The following is a 27,092-nucleotide window of genomic DNA, read 5'->3' on the forward strand; positions in this document are numbered from 1 at the left end:
GTGTCTAGGAAGTGGACCTCCCGTGTAGATGGTCCAGGCTGAGGTTGATGGTGGGGTGGAAGCTATTGAAACCGTGGTGGAATTTTTCCAGAGACTCCTTCCCATGGGTCCAGATAATGAAGATGTCATCAATGTAGCATCGGTAGAGAAGGGGCATGAGTGGACGAGAGCTGGGGAAGCATTGTTCCAAGTCAGCCATAAAAATATTGGCATATTGTGGGGCCATGCGGGTGCCCATAGCGATGCCACTGATCTGGAGATATATATTGTCATCAAATTTGAAATAGTTGTGTGTGAGGATAAAGGCACAGAGCTCAGCAGCCAGTTGTGCTGTGGTATCATCAGGGATACTGTTCCTGACAGCTTGTGCTCCCTGCCTGCTTACCTTGTCCCTGTCCCTGTGCCGCTCCAGGAAGCGCTGCAGCCCCTGGGGGATGCAGGGTGGAGGGCTCTGCATGCGCTGCCCTTGCAGTGCCTCTAGGTACCTCCACCAATGCTCCCATTGTCTGCGGTTCCGCATTCCCGGCCAATAGGAGCTGGGGGGGGGGGGGGGTGCCTGGAGGCAAGGGCAACGCACGGCACCCTCTGCCCTCCCCCGTGCCCGGGAGCCGATTCTGAGAGCAGCAACGGGCCTGCAATACCATGGGGGGCAATCCTGAGGGGCCGTAGTTTGCCCACCCCTGCAATAGAGGTAAATGGTAAAGGGGATGAAATGCAACACTGGTTTACCAAAAGTAGATCATGCCAGACAAACCTGATTTCTTTTTTTCAGAAAATAACTGATTTTTTTGATAAGGGAAGTACAATGGATTTAATATACTTGGGCTTCCACAAAGCTTTTGAGATGGTGCCAGCTGGGAAATTATGAATTAAACTAGGAAGATGAGAATCAATACAAGCATTGTAAAGTGGATAAGGAACTGGCTTAGAGGGAAAAGGCAACAGGTTGTGCTGAAATGTGGATTATTAGTTCAGAGGGAGATTACTAGCGGAGTTCCTCAAGGACTGATTTTGGAACTAATCTTATTCAATATTTTTATGAATGACTGTGGCACAAAAAGTAGGAGCATGGCAATGAAATGTGTGGATGACAAAAAGTTGGGAGGCATTTTCAATACAGAGGAGGATCAGAATATTATACAGGAAGAACTAGATGACTTTAAAGACTGGAGTGACAGAAATGGGATGAAATTCAATAGTACAAAATGCACAGTCATGCACGTAGGGTCTAATAGTAAGAATTTCCGGCATGAGGTGGAGACTTCAGTTGGAAGCAACAGAAGAGGAGAAAGAGCAGATGAGTGGGTTGATCACAGGATGACTATGAGCTACCAATGTGATAGAGCTATGAAAAAGGCAAATGTGATTCTAGCATGTATTAGGTGTGACATTTCCAGTGGAGACAGACAAATATTAATGCCATTGTACAAGGTACTGGTATGATCTCATCTGGAGATAAATTCTGGCAACCCATGTTCAAGAAAGGTGAACTCAACTGGAGCAGGTGCAGAGAAGAGCTGCTAGGATGATCAGAGGAATGCAGGGCCTATCTGATGAGAGGAGACCGGAAGCACTTGGCTTCTCTAGTCTAGCAAAAAGATGGCTGAGAGGAGATATGATTGCTCTCTATAAATACGTTAGGAGGCTAAATGACAGGGAGGATAAAGAGCTAGTTAAGCTAAAGGACAATGTTGGCACAATGGGTATAAACTGGCCATGAACAAATTCAGGCTGGAAATCAGAAGGTGGTTTCTAAATAGAGGGATGAGGCTGTGGAACAGACTCCCAATAAGTGTTGTGGGGGCAAACAACTTAATTAGTTTTAAGGGAGAGCTGGACATATTTATGAGTGCAATTGTGTGACAGGGTTGCTTGTGATGGTGGGCAGTAGGGTTCAACAGCTCTGGACCTCATCTCCAGTTTATGTCTTATGTTCCTAAAAGCTCATGTTTCAAGATTTCCAGCTGACCATCTGTAGGAGTCAGGAATGGATTCTCTCCCCCACACCCCCCTGTTCTCCATCATATTCTGGGAGACTTTTAAATCTCCTTCCTCTGAAGCATCAGGGATGATCATGGCTGGAGATGGGGTGGAACAGAGCTCTGAAGTGGTACTGAGCATTCTCTCTCTCAGTTGCTTGGCTGTCTGATATTGCCAGTGAGTGTGAGGTTTTTTTGCCTTCCTCTGCAGTGTGTGGATGCAAGTCACTTGCTAGGAGTATCTGGTGATACCTTGCTTAATTATTCCCCTGCCGTTGCAGGGGCCTCGGGCACTGGTGAACCTTGGTCCCTCCTATTCTCTGCCTGTGACATCTAATAGACTAGTCTCCTGTGAACTGTAATACTTTGATCTAATTTCAGTTGTTGGGTTTGTTGTGAGGGTGCTGGATGGTGTTGGTGGCTTGTGATATACAGAAGGCAGGGTTGTGAACTTTCTAATTGCACAAAACCAAACACTCTTGCCCCGCACCAGCCCCACCCCTTCCCTGAGACCCAGCCCTGCCCCCTCTCTGAGGCCCCACCCCTGCTCACTCCATCCTTCCTCCCTCCCTTGCTCATTTTAACCAGCCTGGGGCAGTGGGTTGGGGTGTGGAATCTGGAAGGGAGTTTGGGTATGGGAGGGGGTTCAGCACTGGGGCAGAGGGTTGGGGTGTAGGAGGGGGTTCAGGGTGCAGCTCCAGACAGCTATTACCTCAGGCAGCTCCCAGGAAGTGGCTAGCATGTTTCTCCAACTCCTAGGCAGAGGTGCGGCCAGGCAGTGCTGCGTGTTGCTCCCGGCCACAGGCACCGCTCCCACAGCTCCCACTGGCCACAGTTCCTGGCCAATGGGAACTGTGGAGCTGGCGCTCAAGGGGGCAGTGCGCAGAGCCCCCCGGCCACCCCTTTTGCCTATGAACCAGAGGGACATGCTGGCCACTTCCCAGGAGCCACGCAGAGCTGAGTAGAGAGCCTGCCAGCCCTGCACCCACTAGACTTTTAACAGCCTGATCAGTGGTGCTGACCAGAGCTGCCATGGTTCCTTTTCAACCAGGTGTTCCAGTCAAAAACTGGACACCTGGTCACCCTAACAGGTCAGGCTAGATGATCTGATGATCCCTTCTGGCCTAAACTCTATGACACAAATTAGGCCTAATTTCTGATACACCAATTTTGGCTCACTGATTTTTGGTTTCACACAGTCTTGTTTACCAAGCATGATGCAGCACAGTCACTAAATTATATCATTAGGCCTTTTTGTTTGGATTAATTCAGTCTCTCACTTTTGCACCTTTTCCCATTAACATTTATTATTATAGCTTATTGTGACCTTATGAACTTTCACTATAATTAGAGTAAATTTGTTGGGCCAATTACTACAGCAGGTCTCCACGTTCCCCTTTTCTGTCAGAGTTGTTCAGCTCTAACCAAGGCCGGCTCTAGCAATTTCGCTGCCCCAAGCACGGCGGCACGCTGCGGGGGGCGCTCTGCCACTCGCTGGTCCCGCGGTTCCGGTGGACCTGCCGCAGGCGTGCCTGCAGATGCTCCGCCGGAGCCGAGGGACCAGCGGACCCTTCGCAGGGACGCCTGCAGCAGGTCCACTGGAGCCGCCTGCTGCCCTCCTGGCAACCGGCAGAGCGCCCCCCACGGCATGCTGCGCCAAGCACGCACTTGGTGCGCTGTGGCCTGGAGCCGGCCCTCGCTCTGACAAAGATGTTGCCCTTTTGACAATGACCCCTTAATCAACACAGGGATCATTGATATATTTCATTTTAGAAAACCCAGTTCTTCTGTAAATGTGGACTTTTTCATGTGAATGTTCACAAATAGCAATTTAAAAAGGCATAAATATGACTGAATCACAAAGCCATTCAGAATACAAATGAATGATCACAAATATACTTTCTTCAGTAATTGACTGTTTCTACCATTAATATTTTATTACATTATGGAGGCTCTTAGTATTGACTCCATAGTTAAAGTAGAGTTCTAAAATGGTCTTAGAATGAGCATATAATCTTGCCTTTCTGTAAAGTAATTGTCTTCTTGATGAATAATTCCTCAAAGTGTTAGTTTTTATGGCCTTTGAATTTTCTATTTAGATTTTATTTTATTTCTCATCATAAGTTTTTAGAAGGAAGTCTTTGAAATTGGGTTCTGGACAAAATTTGTCCTTGGCAGTATTCCCTTTCATTGTTGACTGACATTAAAAAAAAAAAAAGAGAAGACTATTTTCCTATATAAAATATGCTTTTTAAAAAAACCCAATTTTGCATCATTTTTAGCCATTACACTTATTCATTTGAGCCAAACCTATATGCTCCACTGGTTGATGATTGAGAAAGTTTATTCATTATGCATATAAACTTTATACACATAAATGTGACATGCACCAGTGCATTAAGTACTTATGCACCAGTGCAAAAACTATACATGCATAAATTTTATGTGCTAGTGCACAGACAAAACCTTTTCTATTAGATAAAATCTTCTCACCAGGAACTACACTTTTCTGTCAGATTGTATCCTGCAATGGAGAAGGATTTATGTGAAGCTAAACATAAATATGTGCCATTTATGGCAGCAGCTGGCACTTCTACCGTCATGGGTCTGCCGCCGCCATCCCTCATTCGCCTGCCTCATCATTCAACTCTTCACCTTCATTTGAGCATTAAAACTCCTTAGAAATGAATCCACCAAAATCTCTGTTGTTTCAGTCAGGGTTACTATGTCATAGTATACCAATCAGAAACCCATAAAAAAGCATGGAAATGAAAAGTTCTATTCTATTCTACAGTGCTCATCACTGTAATACAGGGATTGGCAACCTTTCAGGAGTAGTGTGCCGAGTCTTCATTTATTCATTCTAATTTAAGGTTTTGCGTGCCAGTCATACATTTTAACGTTTTTAGAAGGGTTCTTTCTATAAGTTTATAATATATAAACAAAACTAATGTTGTATATAAAGTAAATAAGGTTTTAAAAATGTTTAAGAAGCTTCATTTAAAATTAAATTAAAATACAGAGCCCCCCGGATTGGTAGCCAGGACCCGGGCAGTGTGAGTGCCACTGAAAATCAGCTTGTGTGCTGCCTTCGGCATGCGTGCCATACATTGCCTACCCCTGCTGTAATATCTTAAGGCACATAACAGTACATTCCCTCTACTTCTTAACCCACAAACACACACCTTACCATTAATACAAAAACCTATTTGCCTCAAATCATGTATTGTAAATCTGCCTCTCATAACACCCTTTACCAAACTTCCCCACAGCCCAAAACACCATTAGGCAAAATATCTGCAAAAAACAGTATTGTGAGTGGGTAGTTTAGTATTGTGAGTGGATAATGTTATGGATTGCACTGTCTGTGGTGCATATTAATTGTGGGGATGGTATGTGGCTCTGGATGGAGAAATATTGTTAGGTGGCTTCCCTGTCATTTTCATGCTTTTGTGAGTTTGTGCCAAGTATGTTGTGTGTGTAGAAACCCTAACTGCTTGACAATTATGTTCATTGTATATTAATAAATATGGATATATAGATTTGTAATTTATATGACTAATATGTACACACACATATTCAAATCTTAATACAATTTACAGCAAACAGAAAACCTTGAATTTTTTTACATCTATTAAAATAATTTTTCAGGATTAATCCTTTCCATTTTTAATAACTATTCTTAAAATACATTATATATTATATATACACAACAGGTCTTTAACACATGCATAACAACAACAAAGCAGGAATTATGTTACAAGAAATTTAAACATTAAAAAACAACTAATATTAATGACGTTTAGCATTCTGGCTTATGTGTAAATTCTACATTTTCATAAATTAGTGACATTACAGTGGCTAGCCTCAGTTGTGTTTACTTTTATGGCTGGCTTTCATATATTTATACAGCACCCTTTCCACCACTGCTCTTCATTGCCCCCCAAATATGAGACAAGTAAGGTGTTTGGTCAGTTGAGTACATGAATATTAATATTTAAAATTACTTATAATAAATTAAAAGCCATTTTTAGACTATTTGGATAGAAATAAAGCTTGTCTGTCATTGACCAGATGGGAAGCTATCATTTGCAATATATTATATACACCAGTTCTTGGCTCTTTAAGCCTCTTGCAAATTGAAATGTACAGTGGTGTGACTCACTCAGAGGAAAAATAAAATGTTGCAGACATTCCCTACAGCCACTGAGCTCGCACCAATAAATGCACTGAGAAGTTTTTGTATTGGACATATGGAGAGGCATATGTTCTCTCATCCTCCTAGCTCATGTAACCGTGAACATAACACTAGCCTCATAAAAAAAGAGACAAAAGGTAAACTATATATAAATATCAGACATTTAAATTTTCAGTTTTGTAATCATGGAAGAAAAGAGAAGAGTGATGATTGCCAATAGTAGAGTTTTAGGTCCATAAAAAAGCAATTTCTGAATCATCAAACCAAATCACTAAAAGAACATAAATATTCATTAAAACTAGTCACTAAATAGTATGATAAACAAATGTGTTATTTTTGTTGGAATCTAACATGAAAAATAAATGTGCAAAATTCAACCTTTTTTATTAGACAAACAAAAGTTAACAACATTTATTTAAAAAAAGGAAAAAAAATTAAGAGTCAAAGAAACATTGTCTAAATCAATGTTTACAGTATCTAGAAGTCTTAAAATATCAAGCTTTCCTCCACCTTTAGGTTACTTCTAAAAACAATAAGATGTTTGAGTACATTAAGATCAGATTAAAACAACTTCTTACTTTTTCATATCTAACTCCAGTATAGATCTGAGCCATCATAAGCAACATAGCATACTATTATACTGAACATCACTTCTGAGATTAACGAACGTTTCAGTTTATGGACTCTGCATTTTCATGGCAGCACCACCAGCTTAGAGAGGGCAAAATTATAATTATAATAATAATTATTATTAATATCTGTTTTGAGGTAGCATCTAGGGACTCCAGTCATGGATCAGGGCCCCACTGTGTGAAGCACTAAACAAACACACTTGTTTTAAACTTTGCTATCAACATGAACACAACTCTGTTTAGAAGCTGAAACTTACGAGGATTAATAAATAGTTAGGATACTTCAATACTACAGTCTCCTGTAGTTAGAATATTTTTTCTTTTTTACTTTTTATTGTTCACACTTCATATGTGATACTGGAAATAGGAAAACTTCCATAATACAAATATACTAGGCAAAATATTCATAGCAAAACTGATAATTCTCAAAATCTGTCCCTTCTACAAGTTGGTGGTACTTCCATCAAAATGTGGGGTATTGCATTGAATTTTCTGAATAGGTGAAAATGTTGTTGCCAAAGACAAGTACTAAGTGTTTTTAGAGTCTGATCATATGGATTGTCTCTCTGTAGACACACTAGCCATGTTGCTTGTGGTGGATTTGCCCTCTTCTTATTGCCCTCCTATTTTCCTGTGCCGGCCTACCTCGGAATTCACTTCTTCAGTGTATAGAGTGATGCATAGACGCCTGTCATTTATATTCTGATTATTTTTGTCCCACACAGTGGCAATACATAAGTTCTGAGTAGTGTCAGAGCAGCTTTCAGCCACTTCCTCAGACCAAAGTTGCCCTAAAGACCATGTGTGAAATCCTGACCCCCCTGCAGTTAGTGGGAGTTTTGCTACTGACTGAAATGTGGCTTCCTTGCATAGGAGGAATCCTTGGGTAGAATAAGAGACAATAATAGCTGCTACACTACACTGCCCTTCTCCCTGTAAGAGGTACAAGGTGTCTTAAGGGCATCTTTTTACTCTGGTGATCCATGGCTTAAGTTACATTGAGGGAACTGGCCCAGAATCAGGAGATCACAAAAGTGACTCAAAGCTCAGGATCTGCTATGGTCTTCACTACAGCAGTCCCTTCCATTTTATCATAAGTTATTTTAAGAATGGAGCCAGATTCCTTTGTCTTTTCTTTATTGTTTTTAAATATGAAAATATATGTTCTCAGAATAAATATACAGATTTACAAACATCTAAATTATGAAAAATGAAGTCAAAAATAATTTGAGGAGTTATGGGGAAGAGGCAAAGGGATTGTCAGAGGATCGACAATGGGCCTGTGAGTACGTTGGGACCAAAATTAGAAAGGGAATGACAGCACAGCTTGTAACATATGCCTTGTGATATTTGCCATTATATGCAGTGAAACAGAAAGAGAAATTATTCATTTGCTTTTAAACATGTAGCAAGTTCCCTGGAAAATACGGGCATAGTTTTCAATTCATTATTTAAATATCACACCTACTTTTTTGAGCTAGCCCTTTTAATTTCCCCCTAAATTAAATGCTATGAAAATTGTACCTGTGCTGAATTACATGATTATCAACTATTGTATATTTATATTTTCATGAAACAAATATGAAATATTGAAAATCATTCAGATATCGAACATAACATAAATACACTGCTAAAGAGATAGATAATGCACTTTCTTCCTCATGACCTTTCTTATAGATCATGGAAGTTTAAACAGAACACTTTACATCAGATAAAACTTGTAATAAATTCAGAAAAGTGCTTATATATTATTTCAACTGAATTTAAACTACAATAAATATCTAAGAACACTATCAGCACAATATCACAGCAATATCTAACTAGTAGTAAGTATATGATTTTTTTTCTTATTTATATCAACTAGAGATACTCACATAAGTAAAGGAGGACAAAATGATGTTACGCAATATAGCCAGTGTAATGGGTGACTGATATTTGGTTTGGAGAAATCTGATGGAAGTAGCTCACCAAAACCATTCTGAAATGTCCTGGAAAAATAAATTAGTTTTCAGTTAAAAAGACAAAAAAAAATCTCTTTAAGAACCAACATGAAACACGAGAACTAAAAAAGTTGATTTATAACCTATTTGTTTACTCCCATTTGATCAGACGTGAAATTTTAAAAAATCATTTTATGTCTTAGATACTAGTAAATTTTTTGCAGCTGAGTTTTATACAAAACTGGCACTGTAACAGACAGTTAAACACACTGGTTTTATTATATCGTTATTTTTAAATAATCTCTTTACAAAATAAGATTATGGACTGAAAGTAGGCTAAATAACCAAACTAAGTTACTTTTTTGTCATTAGTTTCCATTCCCCTTCTCTTTATAGATAATTAGTAGGGCATGTTGTCAACATTATGAGTACACTCTGCAGAATCATGACCTTTTGAGGTGGTGATGATATATCTCCTGCTAGACATGCTACCGAGATATCTACTTTGGATTAAATCAGGAAAATTTGGGGTCAGAATCTTTGGCCTGCTTTACTGTGGAAATGGAAAGCTAGCTTAGACGAACAGCTAGGATTCCCAATACAAGGAGAATCTCCGATTGGTGTAAAGCTGGCATAGATGGCGCAGTGTCATCCATTCATGGCCTTCCCAACATAAGGGAACATTCTAGAGAGAAAGCAAGGTATTGCCAGATTGCACTGGGAATCCCACTAGTGCTGGCACATATTAGATTAGCCCTTTGGACTGCTCTAACACATGCCTAGGGACTATGCCCCTTTGCCTCCCCTTCCCGATGTCTCGAGCGTGTCAGGGCAGCTCCAGCACACTTGAGAGGATGTAGTTCCTTCTCTCCATCCCATTGCTCAAGTGGAATTCTCATTTCAAAAACTTTCACTTCCAATGTTTAATATTTCTTTTTCACATACACTCTTGTGCATCTTAAACTGTTTCTCTCTGGTCTTTGCTGTTCTATAAGAAATGGGTGAGATTTTCTAAAATGACTTAATGGCAACAGATGCCTTTGAAAATCCTATTGTATATAACTAGTACTATCTTGCAAAATCAGTCATGATAGGTTCATTTTCTCTCTGATGTAAAACAATTAGTTAAGATCCTTGTGCTAAGTGCCCTTTGCACTGCTCCAACAGTGAAAAGGCACTTAAAGCCACCTTCAGCAAATAAGGGAAGATTTTCATGGGACAGATGCATCTTGGTTGGCATAAAACTGGCTTTATACCACCTGCTCCTCTAACCTGGCACATGGGACAGAAGGGGGCATGCCACAGTCAGGAGGGGCTGAACCCTGGGAGACTAATATAACCGCTACAGCTGGCATAACTCAGAACAGCCTGGTGTCTGCTTTAAATTACACCAAGGCAATTTCTCTTTCCTCGGCTATGCCAAGTGTGGTCTTAGGGCTGTTCAGGATCTTGGGAACTGATTTCAATGTAGTTATGCCAGGGGTGAATTTGGCCCAATGTGTCTAAGGAGAAATTACACACTAATTTCCTTCTTCCTTCTACTTTGTTTAAGTTCTACCAAAATTTCCATAATGTCTCTCTGATTTGAACAATTAATGACTGAAATTATAAATACTGCCACATCATTATTGTGTGTGTATTTTTTTAAAAGCCTAGGAAATTAAAAGAAAAGAAGTGAGGGTAGCCAGCACTTGGTTTCTGTTTAAAATTTTCAAGTTTCTTTCAGAATAAAAATCTGAGCTTTAATTGGGGGCAATGGCTAGAGTAAACAATAAAACTAATTTAATAGTCTCATTTAGTTCAGAAATTTTCTTCTAAACCATAACAGTAGCTCTTCTGGGATGCTCCAAATTCAGGGGTAATATAATATTCTGTAATTCTGTAAGCTGAACAGTGCTGGTTGTTATTGGTAACATTTAGGATTTGTATTGCGTTAGCACGCAGGAAATCCAGTTATGGACCACCGCTCCTATTACTTAATTATACATATCTAGACTCAGCCTCCTAATCTAGAAAGAAGGATCAGCCCTTCCCTCTAGGGCAGTGGCTCTCAACCTTTCCAGACTAGTGTATTCCTTTCAGGAATCTGATTTGTCTTGTGTACCCCCAACTTTCACCTCATTTAAAAACTACTTATTTACAAAATCAGACAAAAATACAGAAGTGTCACAGCACACTACTACTGAAAAATTGCTTACTCTCTCATTTTTACCATATAATTATAAATCAATTGGAATATAAATATTGTACTTACATTTCAGCATATAGTATATAGAGCAGTATAAACAAGTTATTGTCTATATGAAATTTTAGTTTGTACTGACTTGCTAGTGTTTTTTTATGTAGCCTGTTGTAAAACTAGGCAAATATCTAGAGAAGTTGATGTACCCCCTGGTAGACCCTGGATACCCTTTGGGGTACATGTACCCTTGGTTGAGAACCACTGCTCTAGGGTACTTCATCACCCAAATGTTTTGTATATTTGGATGTTTTTGTTTGTTTGTTTGAAGTTTATCCTATTAAAATTCCTTTTTCCAGTCCCACTAGGTAAAGTTTAGAGGTACAGACAAATTGTTGATAAAGTCATTCCCTAGTTTTTCATGATTCCACACACACACTTTCCAAAAAAAAAAAACCACACCAACAACAACAATAATAATTCCATCCTCTCATCCATGAGCGGGAAAACGAACTATAACACTCATCTTGCATTTCTTAGGAAAAAGTAGCAATTAAAAAAAATCAGTGGGAGTTTTGCCACTGACTATAATGTGAGCATGATAAAGCAGCTTTGAGTGGAAATGGTGGCATATACCGAGCAGGGTACACTACAGAAGGGTAAGGGATCATTACAACAGTTACATTTAAGCTTCCTCAATAACACACATGAAGTCTTCTGACGACTCTGATAAGATAAGATTGTAAAGTAGGTAAAGGAAAATAAAAATATTTCCACAGGGAAACTGTAGAAGTTTTAAAATGCTGGCAATGTCTAAGACAAATTCTTACTTGCTGTAGCTGTTCATAAATTTTTTTTTCCAATTTAACCAAGTAGGATGCTACACCTCTTAAAGAATCTGCAGTAATAGGAAATAGCAATTATTGACTTTGATGAAAACAGTATTCCTTAATGGAAATCATGATTGATAAAGTCTGAGTAGTAATAAGCAGCCACGTTTTCTCTGCTGGTAGTATATGAGCTGTTGGGGAGATTTTTGGAATACAGCAGTTTGTTAAATACAATCCTTCAGAGCTCTCTTAATGTCAAGCAGGTGGCATAGACTTTTGGATTCTGAGTTATGAGGTTTAGGAGAGCAAACTTCTAGGCAGATTTCAAAAATGATGTGGAAACCTGTGATCGCTTTAAGGAAGCACATTGTCCACATGTAACATCTTCCTCAAATATTATAAAGAATGAAGTGTCTGCTAATAATGCAATAATCCTTTGGTGCCAGCAGTTTTCAGTGTCCACTGCTGGCAATGTAATTCTTGCCAGAAAGAAAATGTAACTCTGTGCCAGACAGTTTAATTCAACTGCTCTTCTGACAGAAGTATAGTAATAGCTAGTAGAAAAGTTGTTTTGACTATAAGATGTATTAAGGCAGCTGCCTATAGTCTCAAAGCGGTGGATAGCATCTGTGAGAGTATTTAATACCACAGCAAGATCCCAAGTTACAGTAGTTTTATTCTCCCTTAGAGTATGACAAGGTGAGAATTGATCTTGCAAGCCTCAATGCAGGTGTGAAATGATGAGATGTCTACAAGATACAAATGGTGTTTCCTTGTAGATTTTGAAGGACTTGGTAATCTAAACAATTTAGAATTATGGATAACATGCAGCTGCATAAGTTGTAACTTGTTTTTCTTAAAAAATAGAGAGGTACTTCCAACTGCTAAAAGAAAAGAAAAAAAGAAAAGAAAAAAGTTGGAATCTCTAAATACTCCTCTCAGCAGTCATGCTATCATCCTGAATTTTTAATTTGTAATAGCATCTCCTGATGTCTAATACATAATCATCTGAAGGAGGGCAATTAGATCTTTTTCATCATCTTCAGCAACAGAAGGAACTGGTGACTTCTTCTCAACATGAGGCAACTGAAAACCACTCTGCTCCTCTTTGAGCTACCCTACGTATATAGCAGAGGGCAGTCTCTATTTTGAAGGATTAAGTGGGACTTTAATTGTGCATAAACCTCTTGCTGGCATTCTGAATAGGAGAGAATTTTACTTTGTAAGCAGAGGAGGGAATTAAGGGTACAATTAAATCCAGTTATCCACTGCCTTATCAAGATATACATGCTGCCAAGGTCTGCTAAAAGCAAATTCTTGTCACGTGAAAAACACGAAGGGAATTCTACATATCTGAGGGTTTTGAAACTCATGAGGATGTTTAGCTGAATATACCACTTCCCTGATGTGGTTTATTGATTTAAGTGCACATCTCAGCTCTCCAAGGAAATACAGATGGTTATTACTATCACTTGGGTATGGAATGTTAGATACATTATTTTGTCAAACTTGCATGTTAAATTGCTGTGATGTGGCTTGGTCACTTTGTAACATGGTGGACCCACTGAAATCAAGTTCAGAGGCAGGCAGATTGCATATTTGGGTTTGTTTACATTCTAAGGCCTGGTATACACTACGCGTTTATACTGATTTTAGCAGCGTTAAACCGATTTAACGCTGCACCCGTCCACACAACAAGGCCCTTTATATCGATATAAAGGGCTCTTTAAACCGGTTTCTGTACTCCTCCCCAACGAGAGGAGTAGCGCTGAAATCAGTATTACCATATCGGATTAGGGTTAGTGTGGCTGCAAATCGATGGTATTGGCCTCCGGGCGGTATCCCACAGTGCAGCACTGTGACCGCTCTGGACAGCAATCTGAACTTGGATACACTGGCCAGGAAGACAGGAAAAGCCCTGCGAACTTTTGAATTTCATTTCCTATTTGCCCAGCGTGGAGCGCTCACCAGCACAGGTGACCATGCAGAGCTCGTCAGCACAGGTAACAATGCAGTCTCCTGAGAATCGAAAAAGAGCTCCAGCATGGACCGCACGGGAGGTACTGGATCTGATTGCTATATGGGGAGAGGATTCTGTGCTAACAGAATTCTGTTCCGAAATGAAAAAACATTTGAAAAAATTTCCAAGGCCATGATGGAGAAAGGCCACACCAGGGACTCAGTGCAGTGCAGAGTGAAAGTTAAGAGGCTCAGACAAGCCTACCAGAAAACCAAAGAAGCAAACAGAAGGTTCGGAGCAGGGCCAAAAACATGCCGCTTCTACGCTGAGCCGCATGCAATTCCAGGGGGGTCCGCCACCACTATCCCACCTCTGTCAGTGGATTCCAAGGTGGAGGTGGTAATCTCAGCCATGGCTGAGGATTCTGCGGAGGGAGAAGATGAGGAGGAGGAAGAGGAGGACGAGCTTGCAGAGAGCACACAGCACTCCATTCTCCCCAACAGCCAAGAGCTTTTTCTCACCCAGACGGAATTACCCTCCCCGCCCTCCCAAGCCACTAGCCCAGACAATGAAGCCATGGAAGCGACCTCTGGTGAGTGTACTTTTGTAAATATAAAACATGGCTTAAAAGCAAACTTTCTTAATGATTGATTTGCCCTGAGGACTTGGGATGCATTCGCGGCCAGTACAGTTATTGGAAAAGTTTGTTAACATGTCTGGGGATGGAGTGGAAATCCTCCAGGGACATCTCCATGAAGCTCTCCTGGAGGTACTCCAGAAGCCTTTGCAGAAGGTTTCTGGGCAAGGCAGCCTTAGTCCATCCACCATGGTAGGACACTTGACCACACCATGCATGTAGCAAGTAGTCTGGTATCATTGCATGACAAAGCCTAGCTGCGTTATGGTCCGGATGATTGCTGGCATTCAAGCAACATCCTTTCTTTATCTCACTGTGTTATCCTCAGGAGAGCAATATTGTTCATGGTAATCTGGTTGAAATTCAGGAATTTAATTAAGGGGACAGAGATAGCCTTTCCTACTGCGCTGTTTGCCTGTTGCTTAAAAGAAATCCTTCCTTGCAGGTAGTCAAGCGGGAGGAGAGGAGAGGGAGGGAATGGCGCTGAGCTTTTTCGCATTTGGCTAGCAGGAATCTTCCCTGCTATGAACCACGCTGTGGAGGGGGAAGCAGGATGATTAGCAGTGATCTTCCATGATACCAGCCACACGGTGCAGGGAGGGGTAAATCGATCATCCCAGAGAATTGGATGGGGGTGTGGTTTCTGCTGCTGCATGTTAACAGGAAAGCAGCAGCACTGAATGGGATTTGTTTGGTATTTGGGAAAGGAGGGCACTGGGTATAAGAAGGCTGCAGAAGCCGAAAGACAATGGCTTACCATTGCCGCATGCAAGCTGAATTCTGCTGCCCGGACCTGCGTCTGTGAGATCTCTAACACCAGAGCCGCAGGCACTCAATATTAAGATGCAAAATGCGACCTTGTAGTGAAATCACATGTGGTATGTAAGGTGAATAGTGTTGTTCACTGTGAAAGAGTATAAGCATTGTCCTGTAAAATGTATCTTTTTAAATATTTCTCTCCCTTTTTTCCCTGCCTCATGCAGCTGCAAATTTTTCAAGCCTCCCTACTCCATCCTGAAGGCTACCTCAGATAAGACGGCGGAAAAAAAAAGACACGAAACGAAATGTTCTCGGAAATCATGGAAGTGACCCGCAATGAAAGAGCTCATCTGAATGAGTGGAAGGATGTGGTAGCAAATTACAGGAAAGATGCCAGTGAACGTGAGGACAGGAGGGACGAACGTGAGGAGAGGAGGGACGCTTGAGATGAGAGGTGGCACCAGGAAGATCAGCGGTGGCAGGATGCAACACTGGGGCTGCTGCGTGATCAAACTGACATCCTCCGACATCTGGTGGAGCTTCTGAACAGCAGCAGGGTCACAGAGTGCCACTGCAGCCCCTGTGTAACCACCTTCACCCCTCACCATGTTCCATATCTTCCTCATCCAGATGTGTAAGAACGCGTGGGGGAAGGCTTTGTGCACCCGCCCACTCCACCCACATTTCCCAACCAAAAGGCTGTCATTACTTTGAAATTTTTTTTAGTGGCCTTTTTCCTTCCCTCCTATCCTCCTCCCAAACCACACCCAGGATACCTTGTCAGTTCTCTCTCTCTTTTTATAACGACTTTTTAATAAAGAATACATGATTTTTAAACAATAGTGACTTCATTTCCTTAAGCAAGCTGTAATCGAAGGGGGAGGGTAGGTTGCTTACAGGGAATGAGTCAATCAAGGGACGGGGGTCATCAAGGGGAAACAAACACAACAGTCACACCGTACCCTGGCCCGTGATGAAACTCGTTTTCAAAGCTTCTCTGATGCGCACCGCTTCGTGGTGTGCTCTTCTAATTGCCCTGGTGTCTGGCTGCACGTAATCAGCGGCCAGCTGATTTGCCTCAGCCTCCCACCCCGCCATAAAGGTCTCCCTCTTACACAGAGATTGTGGAGCACACAGCAAGCAGCAATAACAATGGGGACATTGCTTTGGCAGAGGTCTGAGCGAGTCAGTAATGTGCGCCAGCGTGCCTTTAAACGGCCAAATGCACATTCTGCCACCGTTCTGCACTTGCTCAGCCTGTAGTTGAACAGCTCCTGACTACTGTCCAGGCTGCCTATGTATGGCTTCATGAGCCATGGCATCAAGGGGTAGGCTAAGTCCCCCAGGATAACTACAGGCATTTCAACATCCCCAACTGTTATTTTCTGGTCTGGGAAGTAATTCCCTTGCTGCAGCCGTTTAAACAGAGGAGTGTTCCTGAAGACGCGAGCGTCATGAACCCTTCCTGGCCATCCCACTTGGATGTTGGTGAAACGTCCCTTGTAATCCACCAGTGCTTGCAGCACCATGGAAAAGTACCCCTTGCGATTTATGTACTGGGTGCCCTGGTGCTCCGGTGCCAAGATAGGGATATGGGTTCCATCTATCGCCCCACCACAGTTAGGGAATCCCATTGCGGCAAAGCCATCCACTATGACCTGCACATTTCCCAGAATCACAACCTTTCGTAGCAGCAGCTTAATGATTGCTTTGGCTACTTGCATCACAGCAGCCTCCACAGTAGATTTTCCCACTCCAAATTGATTCCCGACTGACCGGTAGCTGTCTGGAGTTGCAAGCTTCCAGAGGGCTATTGCCACTCGCTTCTCAACTGTGAGGGCTGCTCTCATCTTGGTATTATGGCATTTCAGGGCAGGGGAAAGCAAGTCACAAAGTTCCATGAAAGTGCTCTTACGCATGTGAAAGTTTCGCAGCCACTGCGAATCGTCCCAAACCTGCAAAACTATGCGGTCCCATCAGTCTGTGCTTGTTTCCCGGGCCCAAAATCGGCGTTCAATGGCTAGAACCTGCCCCATTACCAGCAGGATCTCTAAAACACAGGGGACCGCGGTTTGAGAGAATTCTGTGTCCATGTCCTCATCACTCTCATCGCCGCTCTGCCGCAGCCGCCTCCTCCTCGCCTGGCTTTGCAGGTCCTGGTTCAGCACAGACTGCACGAGAATGCGCGAGGTGTTTACAACGTCCACGATTGCGGTCTTGACCTGAGCAGGGTCCATACTTGCTGTGCTATGGCATTTGCACAATTCACCCAGGAAAAAAGGCGCGAAACAGTTGTCTGCTGCTTTCATGGAGGGAGGGGTGATGCTGTACTTAGAACCACCCGCGACAATGTTTTTTGCCCCATCAGGCACTGGGATCTCAACCCAGAATTCCAAGGGACGGGGGAGACTGCGGGAACTATAGGATAGCTACGGGATAGCTACCCACAGTGCAACGCTCCGGAAATCAACGCTAGCCTCGGTACATGGACACACACCGCTGAATTAATGTGCTTAGTGTGGCCGCGTGCACTCGACTTTATACAATCTGTTTTACAAAACCAGTTTATGTAAAATCGGAATAATCCCATAGTGTAGACATACCTAAGAGGATAATCCATGAAGAATTATCCAGTGTGTCTGGAACTGGTTTTAGTGTTGCAATAGTTGGAGGCTCAGAAGAAAGAGAAGAAAAATGTCCCTCCCTCTGCTGCTAGCTTGACTGAATTGTTGTTTAACCAGATCATTTTGAACTGCAGCTAATGCACTGGATAAGAAGTTTATAGAGTTCATTTAAGTAAAATTCTACTCTACTAGGAAATTTTTTTTTTATAAATTTTGCATTTTATGGTAATCTGTAGAATGGTAAAAGTGTTCTTTAAACTTTTTTGAGGATACAAACTGTCTTTGGGCTCAATCTTGTAAATTGTTGAGAGACTCCTGAGATGTGCTGAATGTCCAAAACAACTTTTGAAGACCGAAAGGTTTACCCATAAAGGATAAAATTCTGTTGTGTATGGTTTGAGACCCATAACTCCCTATCTGGATTATTTTTGATTAATTTGATTGTCTAACGTTGGACAGATTTTATACTTTTTAAAAACAATTGTCAATAGGTCTCCAGAAGTCCAGTCTGTATTTATGGTATTTACTATGTTTTTTAAAAAAGCAGACTGAATACACAAATTCCATCATTTGGCATATTGACACTCACAGGGCTCATCAGCAGGGTTGCAACCTTTCAAAACATTGCACAGATCTCTGCTACTGGGGAGCTCATGGAGTATCTGACAGCAACGGGAGCCATCCTCTATAGTTCGACCAGAAATAGAAGTCAATGAGACAACATTTGCAAGCAGATTTCACAGATATTTGCTGACAGAAGAGGAATGGTGCAATTCAGGAATCCTGAGTTCCATTTGACTCTAGAGGGGAGTGTACTCCAGTGGACAAAGATTCTTCTGTTAGTTTTCCTCAAGCCTGACCTCTTCTGCCCTGTCCCCCTCCCAACCTGTCCCTCTTACAAGCCTTTAGTCCCAGTCATCACCTCCTCAGGCCTCTCATCCTAATCCCAGTTTCCTTACCCAGTCAATCCTAGTGTCCTCCTCTGGGTTCTTTTCCAAGTTCTAATTTTCCCCCAACCTCCATTCTCTCCCTCTCCTCAAATTCAGCCCCACTTTCCTTTCTCAGCCAGTCACAGATCCTCCTATCAGTTCCTTGACCTATCTGTCTCCCTTCTCCCCCACCACTCAAACTGGCTCTCAGTCTCCCTCTTCAGGTTTCTGATGCAGTATCAGTCTCTTCCCCAGTCCCCACAAGTTCCTTGTCAGATCTCTCTCTCCTCCTCACATGTCCCCATTCTCCTCCCTCTAGTTCCTAGTCCCAGTCTCCTTCTCCAGTCCCAGTCTCCAGGGCCAAATTTATACCTTATGCACCCTAGGCACAGCATCTTCAGTGCTCCCACCCCGCACAGCTGACCTTCATGTTTTCCATAAAAAATAGAACTTTTAACCCACTTTTAACATTTCTGTGACCCTAGAACGCTGGTGCCCATAGGCACATGCCTACTGTGCCTAACTGGAAATCCAGCCCTGCCAGTCTCTTCCTCTCCAACTTGCTCATTATTGATTTCAGCATTCTATCCCCCAGCCAACTGGATCCCAATCACCCTCTGTTACCTCATTGATTCCCATCCCCCTACCCCCATGGTTCCCAGTCCCAGTGTCCTAGCTAAACCAGTTCCAGAAGGCCTCCCTGCATCTCCCAGTCTCCTTGCACAGGCAATCCTAGTGTCTCCCAGCTCCCAGTCTTTCCTCTACAGTTCCCACTCACATTTACTCCCCCTACTCCATTCTCACCAGACTCCATGTTCCAATGTACTCCTTTTCCTCTCCCTAGTCTGGCATTTGTGCCCTCTGCATTCAAATCATACTCCTTCCTCCTCCATGCTGCCTGGGTGCCACCAAGGGGATCATTGAGAGCACAGGACAGATAGATTCCCTGCTCTTAGTTCTGGTGCTCAGACCAGCCACACCCAACTCTATCTCAGAGGATCTAGGGAAAGTCCCTCTGGGTATGTCTGCACAGCAACTAGACACTGGCAGCTGACCTGTTCTAGCTGACTCAGGCTCATGGGGCTTGGGCTGCAGGGCTGTATCACTGCACTGTAGACTTCCAAGAGCAGGCTGGATCCTAGGCTCTAGGACCCTGTGGAAAGGTTTTTTTCGCTATGTAGACATAGCCTTGTGCTTGAGCATGCTCAGTTGTTCTGTGGGAATGGTGCATATGTAATCTCGTCACGTGTAAGAGTGTTAGGGTGTGGAACATGCTCAGTGAAGATGGAATCTTTGGAGACTTTAGCTGTTAAAACCAAAGAAATCTCTACTGAATATGTGCAAACGATGATTTTCAAATGCTTATAAGTTGGGTATATATATTTGAGCAGATTTTCACAGAAATGCCAAATGACATGTCCCTGACAAAACAAAAAAACACCCTCTGCTAAATTTCAAGTCATTTCTCCAAAGCATATGGGTGCTAGAGCATTCAAATAAATGGTCTGAAGAATTCTTTAACATGGGCAAAATAATGTATATTCCCTTAGGCTTGTTCTCAGAAATGGCTGGATCATTTTGGCTTATATTTCCCAGAACAATTCAACCTGAGACAGACGCCTGGTATACAAAATTTCAGCAGAAACTGCTAAAGCTCTGCAAAGTTATATGCAACTGAATACAAGATCTTATCATGGGAAGTGTTGAGCAACTTTAATAATAGGTGGTGCTACCAGCTGTGCTTATAATGCTTTTAGTCTCTTTACTTTGTATTGAATGCATGAATAATGTCTCACAGAATTTATTGTGCTACTGCCTTAATGTCAACAATATGCCATATTTATTAACATTTAATAATTAGTTAAGTAGTCACCACATTTCCAGCTTGGGTTACATCTGATATTCAGAAACTCAATGTTATCTTCTTTGCAATCAATAAAAAAATACATATCCACATTGTCCCTATCACCTGTCATACTCATGTTTATGTTTACTACATATAATGATGTGATAAAAGGTGTAGCTTTTCTAGTCATATTCCAACATAATTTGTGAAACTGAGCAAATAAATTATTAAAAACAGGTTCCTCTCATACATAATGATATAATATGGCCCTAGGTACAATAAGACATGTACAGCAGTTTTGTTGGCATCTTTGACAATCTTAGCAGTGATTGTAAAAGTGAAATATAATCTGTGAGCAATAAAGTATTATATTTGGTTATATAGTGGATATAACCAACCAAGGATTTATGTAATATATACTTAGCCTTTGTCAAGCAATCTTGAATCACTATATCCAAATCTTTTTTCCTTACTTCTGGAAACACTTAATATTTTCATCTAACAAACTTCCAAAGGATCATGTTAAATTCTGATGTGAAATTTTTGTGTGTGAACATTAACTGGTCACTACAGAAATGTGTTAAAGATAAAAAGACAATCTAATAATGCTTTAATAATTCAGTGCCAATTTTTCTTTGAGTGGTTTGTCAAATCGCCATCAAATCGCCAGCAGACAATTCTTCTGGAATGAGGAAACTCAATGTTGGCATAACTATACTGGGTCTGGGCCCTGTGCCTGCCACCCCACCTCTCCTGGCATAGGCAGTGTGCTGGAGGTGCATAATGGCCATAGCAGAGTTCTGTTCTGCTCCACCTATCCTCCACTGGTGTAGGATCTATTAAAGATCTTAAACCAGATGTTAGATCTTCCTGCCACAGTTCTAAGTGGTGATGGAGTTGGGCCTGGCCCCAAGGATCAGAGAGCTCTGGCACAGGAAAGAATCTGCCCTAAACTCACTCTTCAGAAGAAACATACAGGATTCTTTTGTTTCTCAACCAAGTATTTTTGTTATACTTGACAAACCTAAGACAAAACCTTAAATAGCTTTAATTCCTGAAAATGACATTTCTTAGGATACTATTTCCAGTGACACCTTGGAATTCATCTAACCCAACTACTGGACAACTGGCTCGGAGACAATGTTCTGCGTTCAGTAATACCCTGATTAGACCAATCTTCCTTGTGGGGAAAGGTGAGAGAGATATCAGGCTTAGATTAGTCTGGCAACAGCACATAGTCTTGCTTAGTACAAGAGAATAGGATGCTTAATTAAATAATAATTTTATGTTACAAATTGGGGTCTTGGTAATTGTGAAAGTCATAATGTTGCCCTTCTTGTATTGTCCTTAAATGTTTAACCTTCAGCAAAGGAGAGATACACCTCCTCTCTCTCTCAAGTGTTGTTTAAGAAAATTGAACAAACTTTTGTGATACTTTTGACAGGAGTGATTTGTGATTTTTTTTTTTTTAGGATTTTTTGTAAGAGAGATTAAAATGTGTAAAATTTCAAATGGATATAATAGTTGTGGAAAATAACCATTATAATGTGATGGATATGGTCTCAAAGTTTAAGAAGGAGACAATACTATTTGAATAAATATGTTTGTATTTTCTGTAGTGGTGTGGTATATTTCATTAGAAAATAAAACAGATGTTTACTTTTAGTCCATACTATTTAAAATCAGGTTGTGTCCACTCTAACTAGAAATCTGTTTTTTAGTTTTGTGTGGGTTTCTTTTTTTAAATAAGAGAGCATGATACACACACACTGTTTTGGGGATCTAAACCCTGCCTTTTTCTGTAGCTTGCATAAGAAATGTGTTGTTTCTAAGGAGAGCTCAGATAAATCATCAGGTCATCTGCAAACAGAGCTTCCTTTTTGAATTCCCAGTATTTTTTTTGTGATCTGATGTCTATAAATAGATTTTCAATTATAGTGTCATATAAAAGTGATCAGTTTTCATTTGGTGGAATGGGGACCAGGTTAGTGTATGGGATAATCATTCTCCCTCAATTTCCCAACAATTCAACACCAATACTTTACAGCTTTATTGGGTATTTCTTTGTTAATTAATTCCAATTAATTTAAACTGAAAAGCTTTATTAAATGCTCTTTTAAAATCAATATTAACATTGATTTCTGAAGGCTGTAAACTATGTCTGCAACAAACTGATGTTCTAGTTGCCTGTGGGACAAGATGGAGAATTTAGAAGTAGGGAACCACAGCTGGAATTAAGAATTCGAAAGGTTTATATATTGTCAGAGAGTGGAATTAATATGTCTTGTCTTAGCAATTCATATTTTAGAGCATATCCAACATCCAATATCTACTTTGTTTTCATCTTTATTGCACAAAAATCATGGACAAGTATAGACCAATTGAAATGTTTCCTTCCTTAGCATATAGGTTACAAGTGATAAGTATTTTGCAAACTACCGCAGACCATAGCCTCTTTCCCTAGCCTCTGTTTGTCATTAATGGCTATTAGCGAGGATGGGTAAGGAATGGTATCCCTAGCCTCTGTTTGTCAGAAGGTGGAGATGCATGGCAGGAGAAAAATCACTTGATCATTGCATGTTAGGTTCACTCCCTCTGGGGCACCTGGCATTGGCCTTTGTCAGTAGACAGGATACTGGGCTGGATGGGCCTTTGGACTGACCCAGTATTGCCGTTCTTATGTTCTTATATTCATATTTCATGCCTCAACAGTCATTTCCCAGAGGGGCAGTGCCAAATAGAAGCTCTGCACCTTGACAGCATGCCTAGGGACCCCAGACTGGGGGGTACTGGCTGAACTTCATTCAGGCTCAATGGGCTTGAAATACCCTGGGGATAGCCCACAGAGTAGTCCTTGTGACTGGCCAGGAAGGATCTGTGAGACCTTTCTCTCTAAACATAGAGAGTTTTTATCTAAAGCAAATCAGTTTACTATACTGATATTTATTACATGCCTAAAACACTGGAGTTTTTTGTGATTTTGAAACACAGTATGTACATTTCCAAATATAAGCTAGTCCTTCCCATTCTCTCTTTATTTCCCCTTTCTGTTAGACTTCTCTGATTTTTCAAATTGGTAAGTCACTCTTTGTAACTCAGGATACAAGGAAAATCTGTAAACAACAGGAATTAGCAGAACAGCATACAGCAGCTAAAAGGGATAGACTACATTCTGTTTTTGAGGACACAACACTTAGATGTTACAACAACCATACAAGTGGCAAAAGAACCACTCTAGTTAGAAGACCCGACATACAAAGACAAAGATCAGGAACCCCTCCTCCTATTTTTCCCCATAGTTGTCTCCTCATGTAATAAAATGAAGATCAGACTCACAGGCTCTCAGCCTTTTTTTTTTTTTCTCCTCATAATTTGGGGTCTCATTTTAATATCTGGCTCTTACACAAAACAATCTCAATTAAATCCTGGGCCCACTGAAGGCAATGGCATAACTCATATGTAACATCAGTGTAGGCCAAGTCCTGTTTTGATTGTGACTTCTAAAGATATTCTCCTAAGAATAAGCTTTGTATACACTTGTTGTTTACAAATATATTTGAGACTTACTGAAGCACATCAGCTTCTTAAGTGTCAAGTAATCAGAGAATCAGTTCAATGAATTATTTCAAGAAGTCCAGTAATTCCAGAAGTATGGGGGAAATATTTCTAGGAGTGGAGAACTCTTAGCAGACAAAGACATGAGAAGATACAATGGCTGGAAGCTGAAGTTAGAAAAATTCTTTATGGAAATAAGGTGCAAGTTTGTAACGGTGAGAGTGACTAACTCGCAAAGAATACAGTGGATTCTTCATCATTAAAGCCTTTAAATCAAGAAAAGACATCTTTCTAAAAAGACTCATAGGCTTTAGGGTCAGAAGGGACCAACATGATCATCTAGTCTGACCTCCTGCACAAAGCAGGCCACAGAATCCTACCCATCCACTTCTATAACAAACTCCTAACCTATGTCTGAGTTATTAAAGTCTTCAAATTGTGGTTTGAAGACCTCAATCTGCAGAGAATCCACCAGCAAGTGACCCATGCCCCACGCTGCCAATCTGCCCCAGAGGGAAATTCCTTCCCGATCCAAAATATGGCGATCAGCTAAACCCTGAGCATGTGGGCAAGACTCACCAGCCAGCACTCAGGAAAGAATTCTCTGCAGTAACTCAGATCCCATCCCATCTAACATCCCATCACAGACCACTGGGCATACTTACCTGCTGATAATCAAAGATCAATTGCCAAAACTAAGCTATCCCATCATACCATCCCTTCCATAAACTTATCAAGCTTAGTCTTAAAGCCAGATATGTCTTTTGCCCCCACTACTCCCCTTGGAAGGCTGTTCCAGAACTTCACTCCTCTAATGGTTAGAAACCTTCATCTAATTTCAAGTCTAAACTTCCTACTGTCCAGTTTATACCCATTTGTTCTTGTGTCTACATTGGTACTAAGCTTAAATAATTCCTCTCCCTCCCTAATATTAATCCCTCTGATATATTTATAAAGAGCAAGCATATCTCCCCTCAACCTTCTTTTGGTTAGGCTAAACAAGCCAAGCTCTTTGAGTCTCCTTTCATAAGACAGGTTTTCCATTCCTCGGATCATCCTAGTAGTCCGTCTCTGAACCTGTTCCAGTTTGAATTTATCCTTCTTAAACATGGGAGACCAGAACTGCACACAGTATTCCAGATGAGGTCTCACCAGTGCCTTATATAACGGTACTAACACCTCCTTATCTTTGCTGGAAATACCTCGCCTGATGCATCCTAAAACTGCATTAGCTTTTTTAACGGCCATATCACATTGGCGGCTCATACTCATCCTGTGATCAACCAATACTCCAAGGTCCTTCTCCTCCTCTGTTGCTTCCAACTGATGTGTCCCCAATTTATAACTAAAAATTCTTATTATTAATCCCTAAATGCATTACTTCGCACTTTTCACTATTAAATTTCATCCTATTACTATTACTCCAGTTGACAAGGTCATCCAGATCTTCCTGTATGATATCCTGGTCCTTCTCTGTGTTAGCAATACCTCCCAGCTTTGTGTCATCCACAAACTTTATTAGCACATTCCTGCTTTTTGTGCCAGGGTCAGTAATAAAAAGGTTAAATAAGATTGGTCCCAAAACTGATCCTTGAGGAACTCCACTAGTAACTTCCTTCCAGCCTGACAGTTCACCCTTCAGTACGACCCGTTGTAGTCTCCCCTTTAACCAGTTCCTTATCCACCTTTCAATTTTCATATTCATCCCCATCTTTTCCAATTTAACGAATAATTTCCCATGTGGAACTGTATCAAATGCCTTCCTGAAATCGAGGTAAATTAGATCTACTGCATTTCCTTTGTCTAAATAATCTGTCACCTTCTCAAAGAAGGAGATAAGGTTGGTTTGGCAGGATCTACCTTTTGTAAAACCATGTTATAATTTGTCCCAATTACCATTAACCTCAATGTCCTTAACTACTTTCTCCTTCAAAATTTTTTCCTAGACCTTACATACTATAGATGTCAAACTAACAGGCCTATAGTTACTCGGATCACATTTTTTCCCTTTCTTAAAGATAGGAACTGTGTTAGCAATTCTCCAGTCGTACAGTACAACCCCTGAGTTTACCAATTCATTAAAAATTCTTGCTAATGGGCTTGCAATTTCATGTGCCAGTTCCTTTAATATTCTTGGATGAAGATTATTTGGGCCCTCTGATTTTGTCCCATTAAGCTGTTCAAGTTTGGCTTTCTACCTCAGATGTGGTAATATCTACCTCCATATCCTCATTCCCATTTGTCATCCTTCCATTATCCCTAAGCTCCTCATTAGCCTTATTAAAGACTGAGGCAAAGTATTTATTTAGATATTGGGCCATGCCTAGGTTATCCTTAACCTCCATTCCATCCTCAGTGTTTAGCGGTCCCACTTCTTCTTTCTTTGTTTTCTTCCTATTTATAAGGCTATAGAACCTTTTACTATTGGTTTTAATTCCTTTTGCAAGGTCCAACTCTACATGGCTTTTAGCCTTTCTCACTTTATCCCAGACCTCACTAAGGTAGCTTTCCTTGCTAATCCCACCCATCTTCCACTCCTTGTAGGCTTTCTGCTTTTTCTTAATCACCTCTCTGAGATGCTTGCTCATCCAGCTTGGTCTACAACTCCTGCCTATGGTTTTTTTCCCCTTTCTTGGGATGCAGGCTTCTGATAGTTTCTGCAGCTTCGACTTAAAGTAATTCCAGGCCTCCTCCGCATTTAGATCCACAAGTTCTTCAGTCCAATCCACTTCTCTAATTAATTTCCTTAATTCTTTAAAGTTAGCCCTTTTGAAATCAAAAACCCTAGTCCCAGATCTATTTTTGTTTATCCTCCCATCTAGTTTGAACTGAATTAGCCCATGATCACTCGAACCAAGGTTGTCCTCTACAACCATTTCTTCTATGAGGTCCTCACTACTCACCAAAACCAAATCTAAAATGGCATCCCCTCTTGTTGGTTCTTCAACTACTTGGTGAAGAAATCCATCAGCTATCACATCCAGAAAAATCTGAGCCCTATTATTCTTACCAGCACTTGTCCTC

At 41.1% G+C, this 27,092-nt stretch overlaps 1 protein-coding gene across 6 annotated transcripts in view; it reads right to left on the reverse strand.

Annotated features, from left to right (window-relative positions):
- KIAA0825 (KIAA0825 ortholog) overlaps window positions 1–27,092 on the reverse strand; it is a 392,242-nt gene that overhangs the window by 207,481 nt on the left and 157,669 nt on the right. For all 6 annotated transcript variants that reach the window (XM_050943864.1, XM_050943863.1, XM_050943867.1 and 3 more), the window contains one exon: window positions 8,684–8,797. In XM_050943864.1, the coding sequence (XP_050799821.1) occupies window positions 8,684–8,797 (114 nt within the window). The remainder of the gene's footprint in view (window positions 1–8,683; window positions 8,798–27,092) is intronic.

This window comes from Gopherus flavomarginatus, chromosome 3 (assembly GCF_025201925.1).
Source record: "Gopherus flavomarginatus isolate rGopFla2 chromosome 3, rGopFla2.mat.asm, whole genome shotgun sequence".
Taxonomy (NCBI): Eukaryota; Metazoa; Chordata; order Testudines; family Testudinidae; genus Gopherus; species Gopherus flavomarginatus.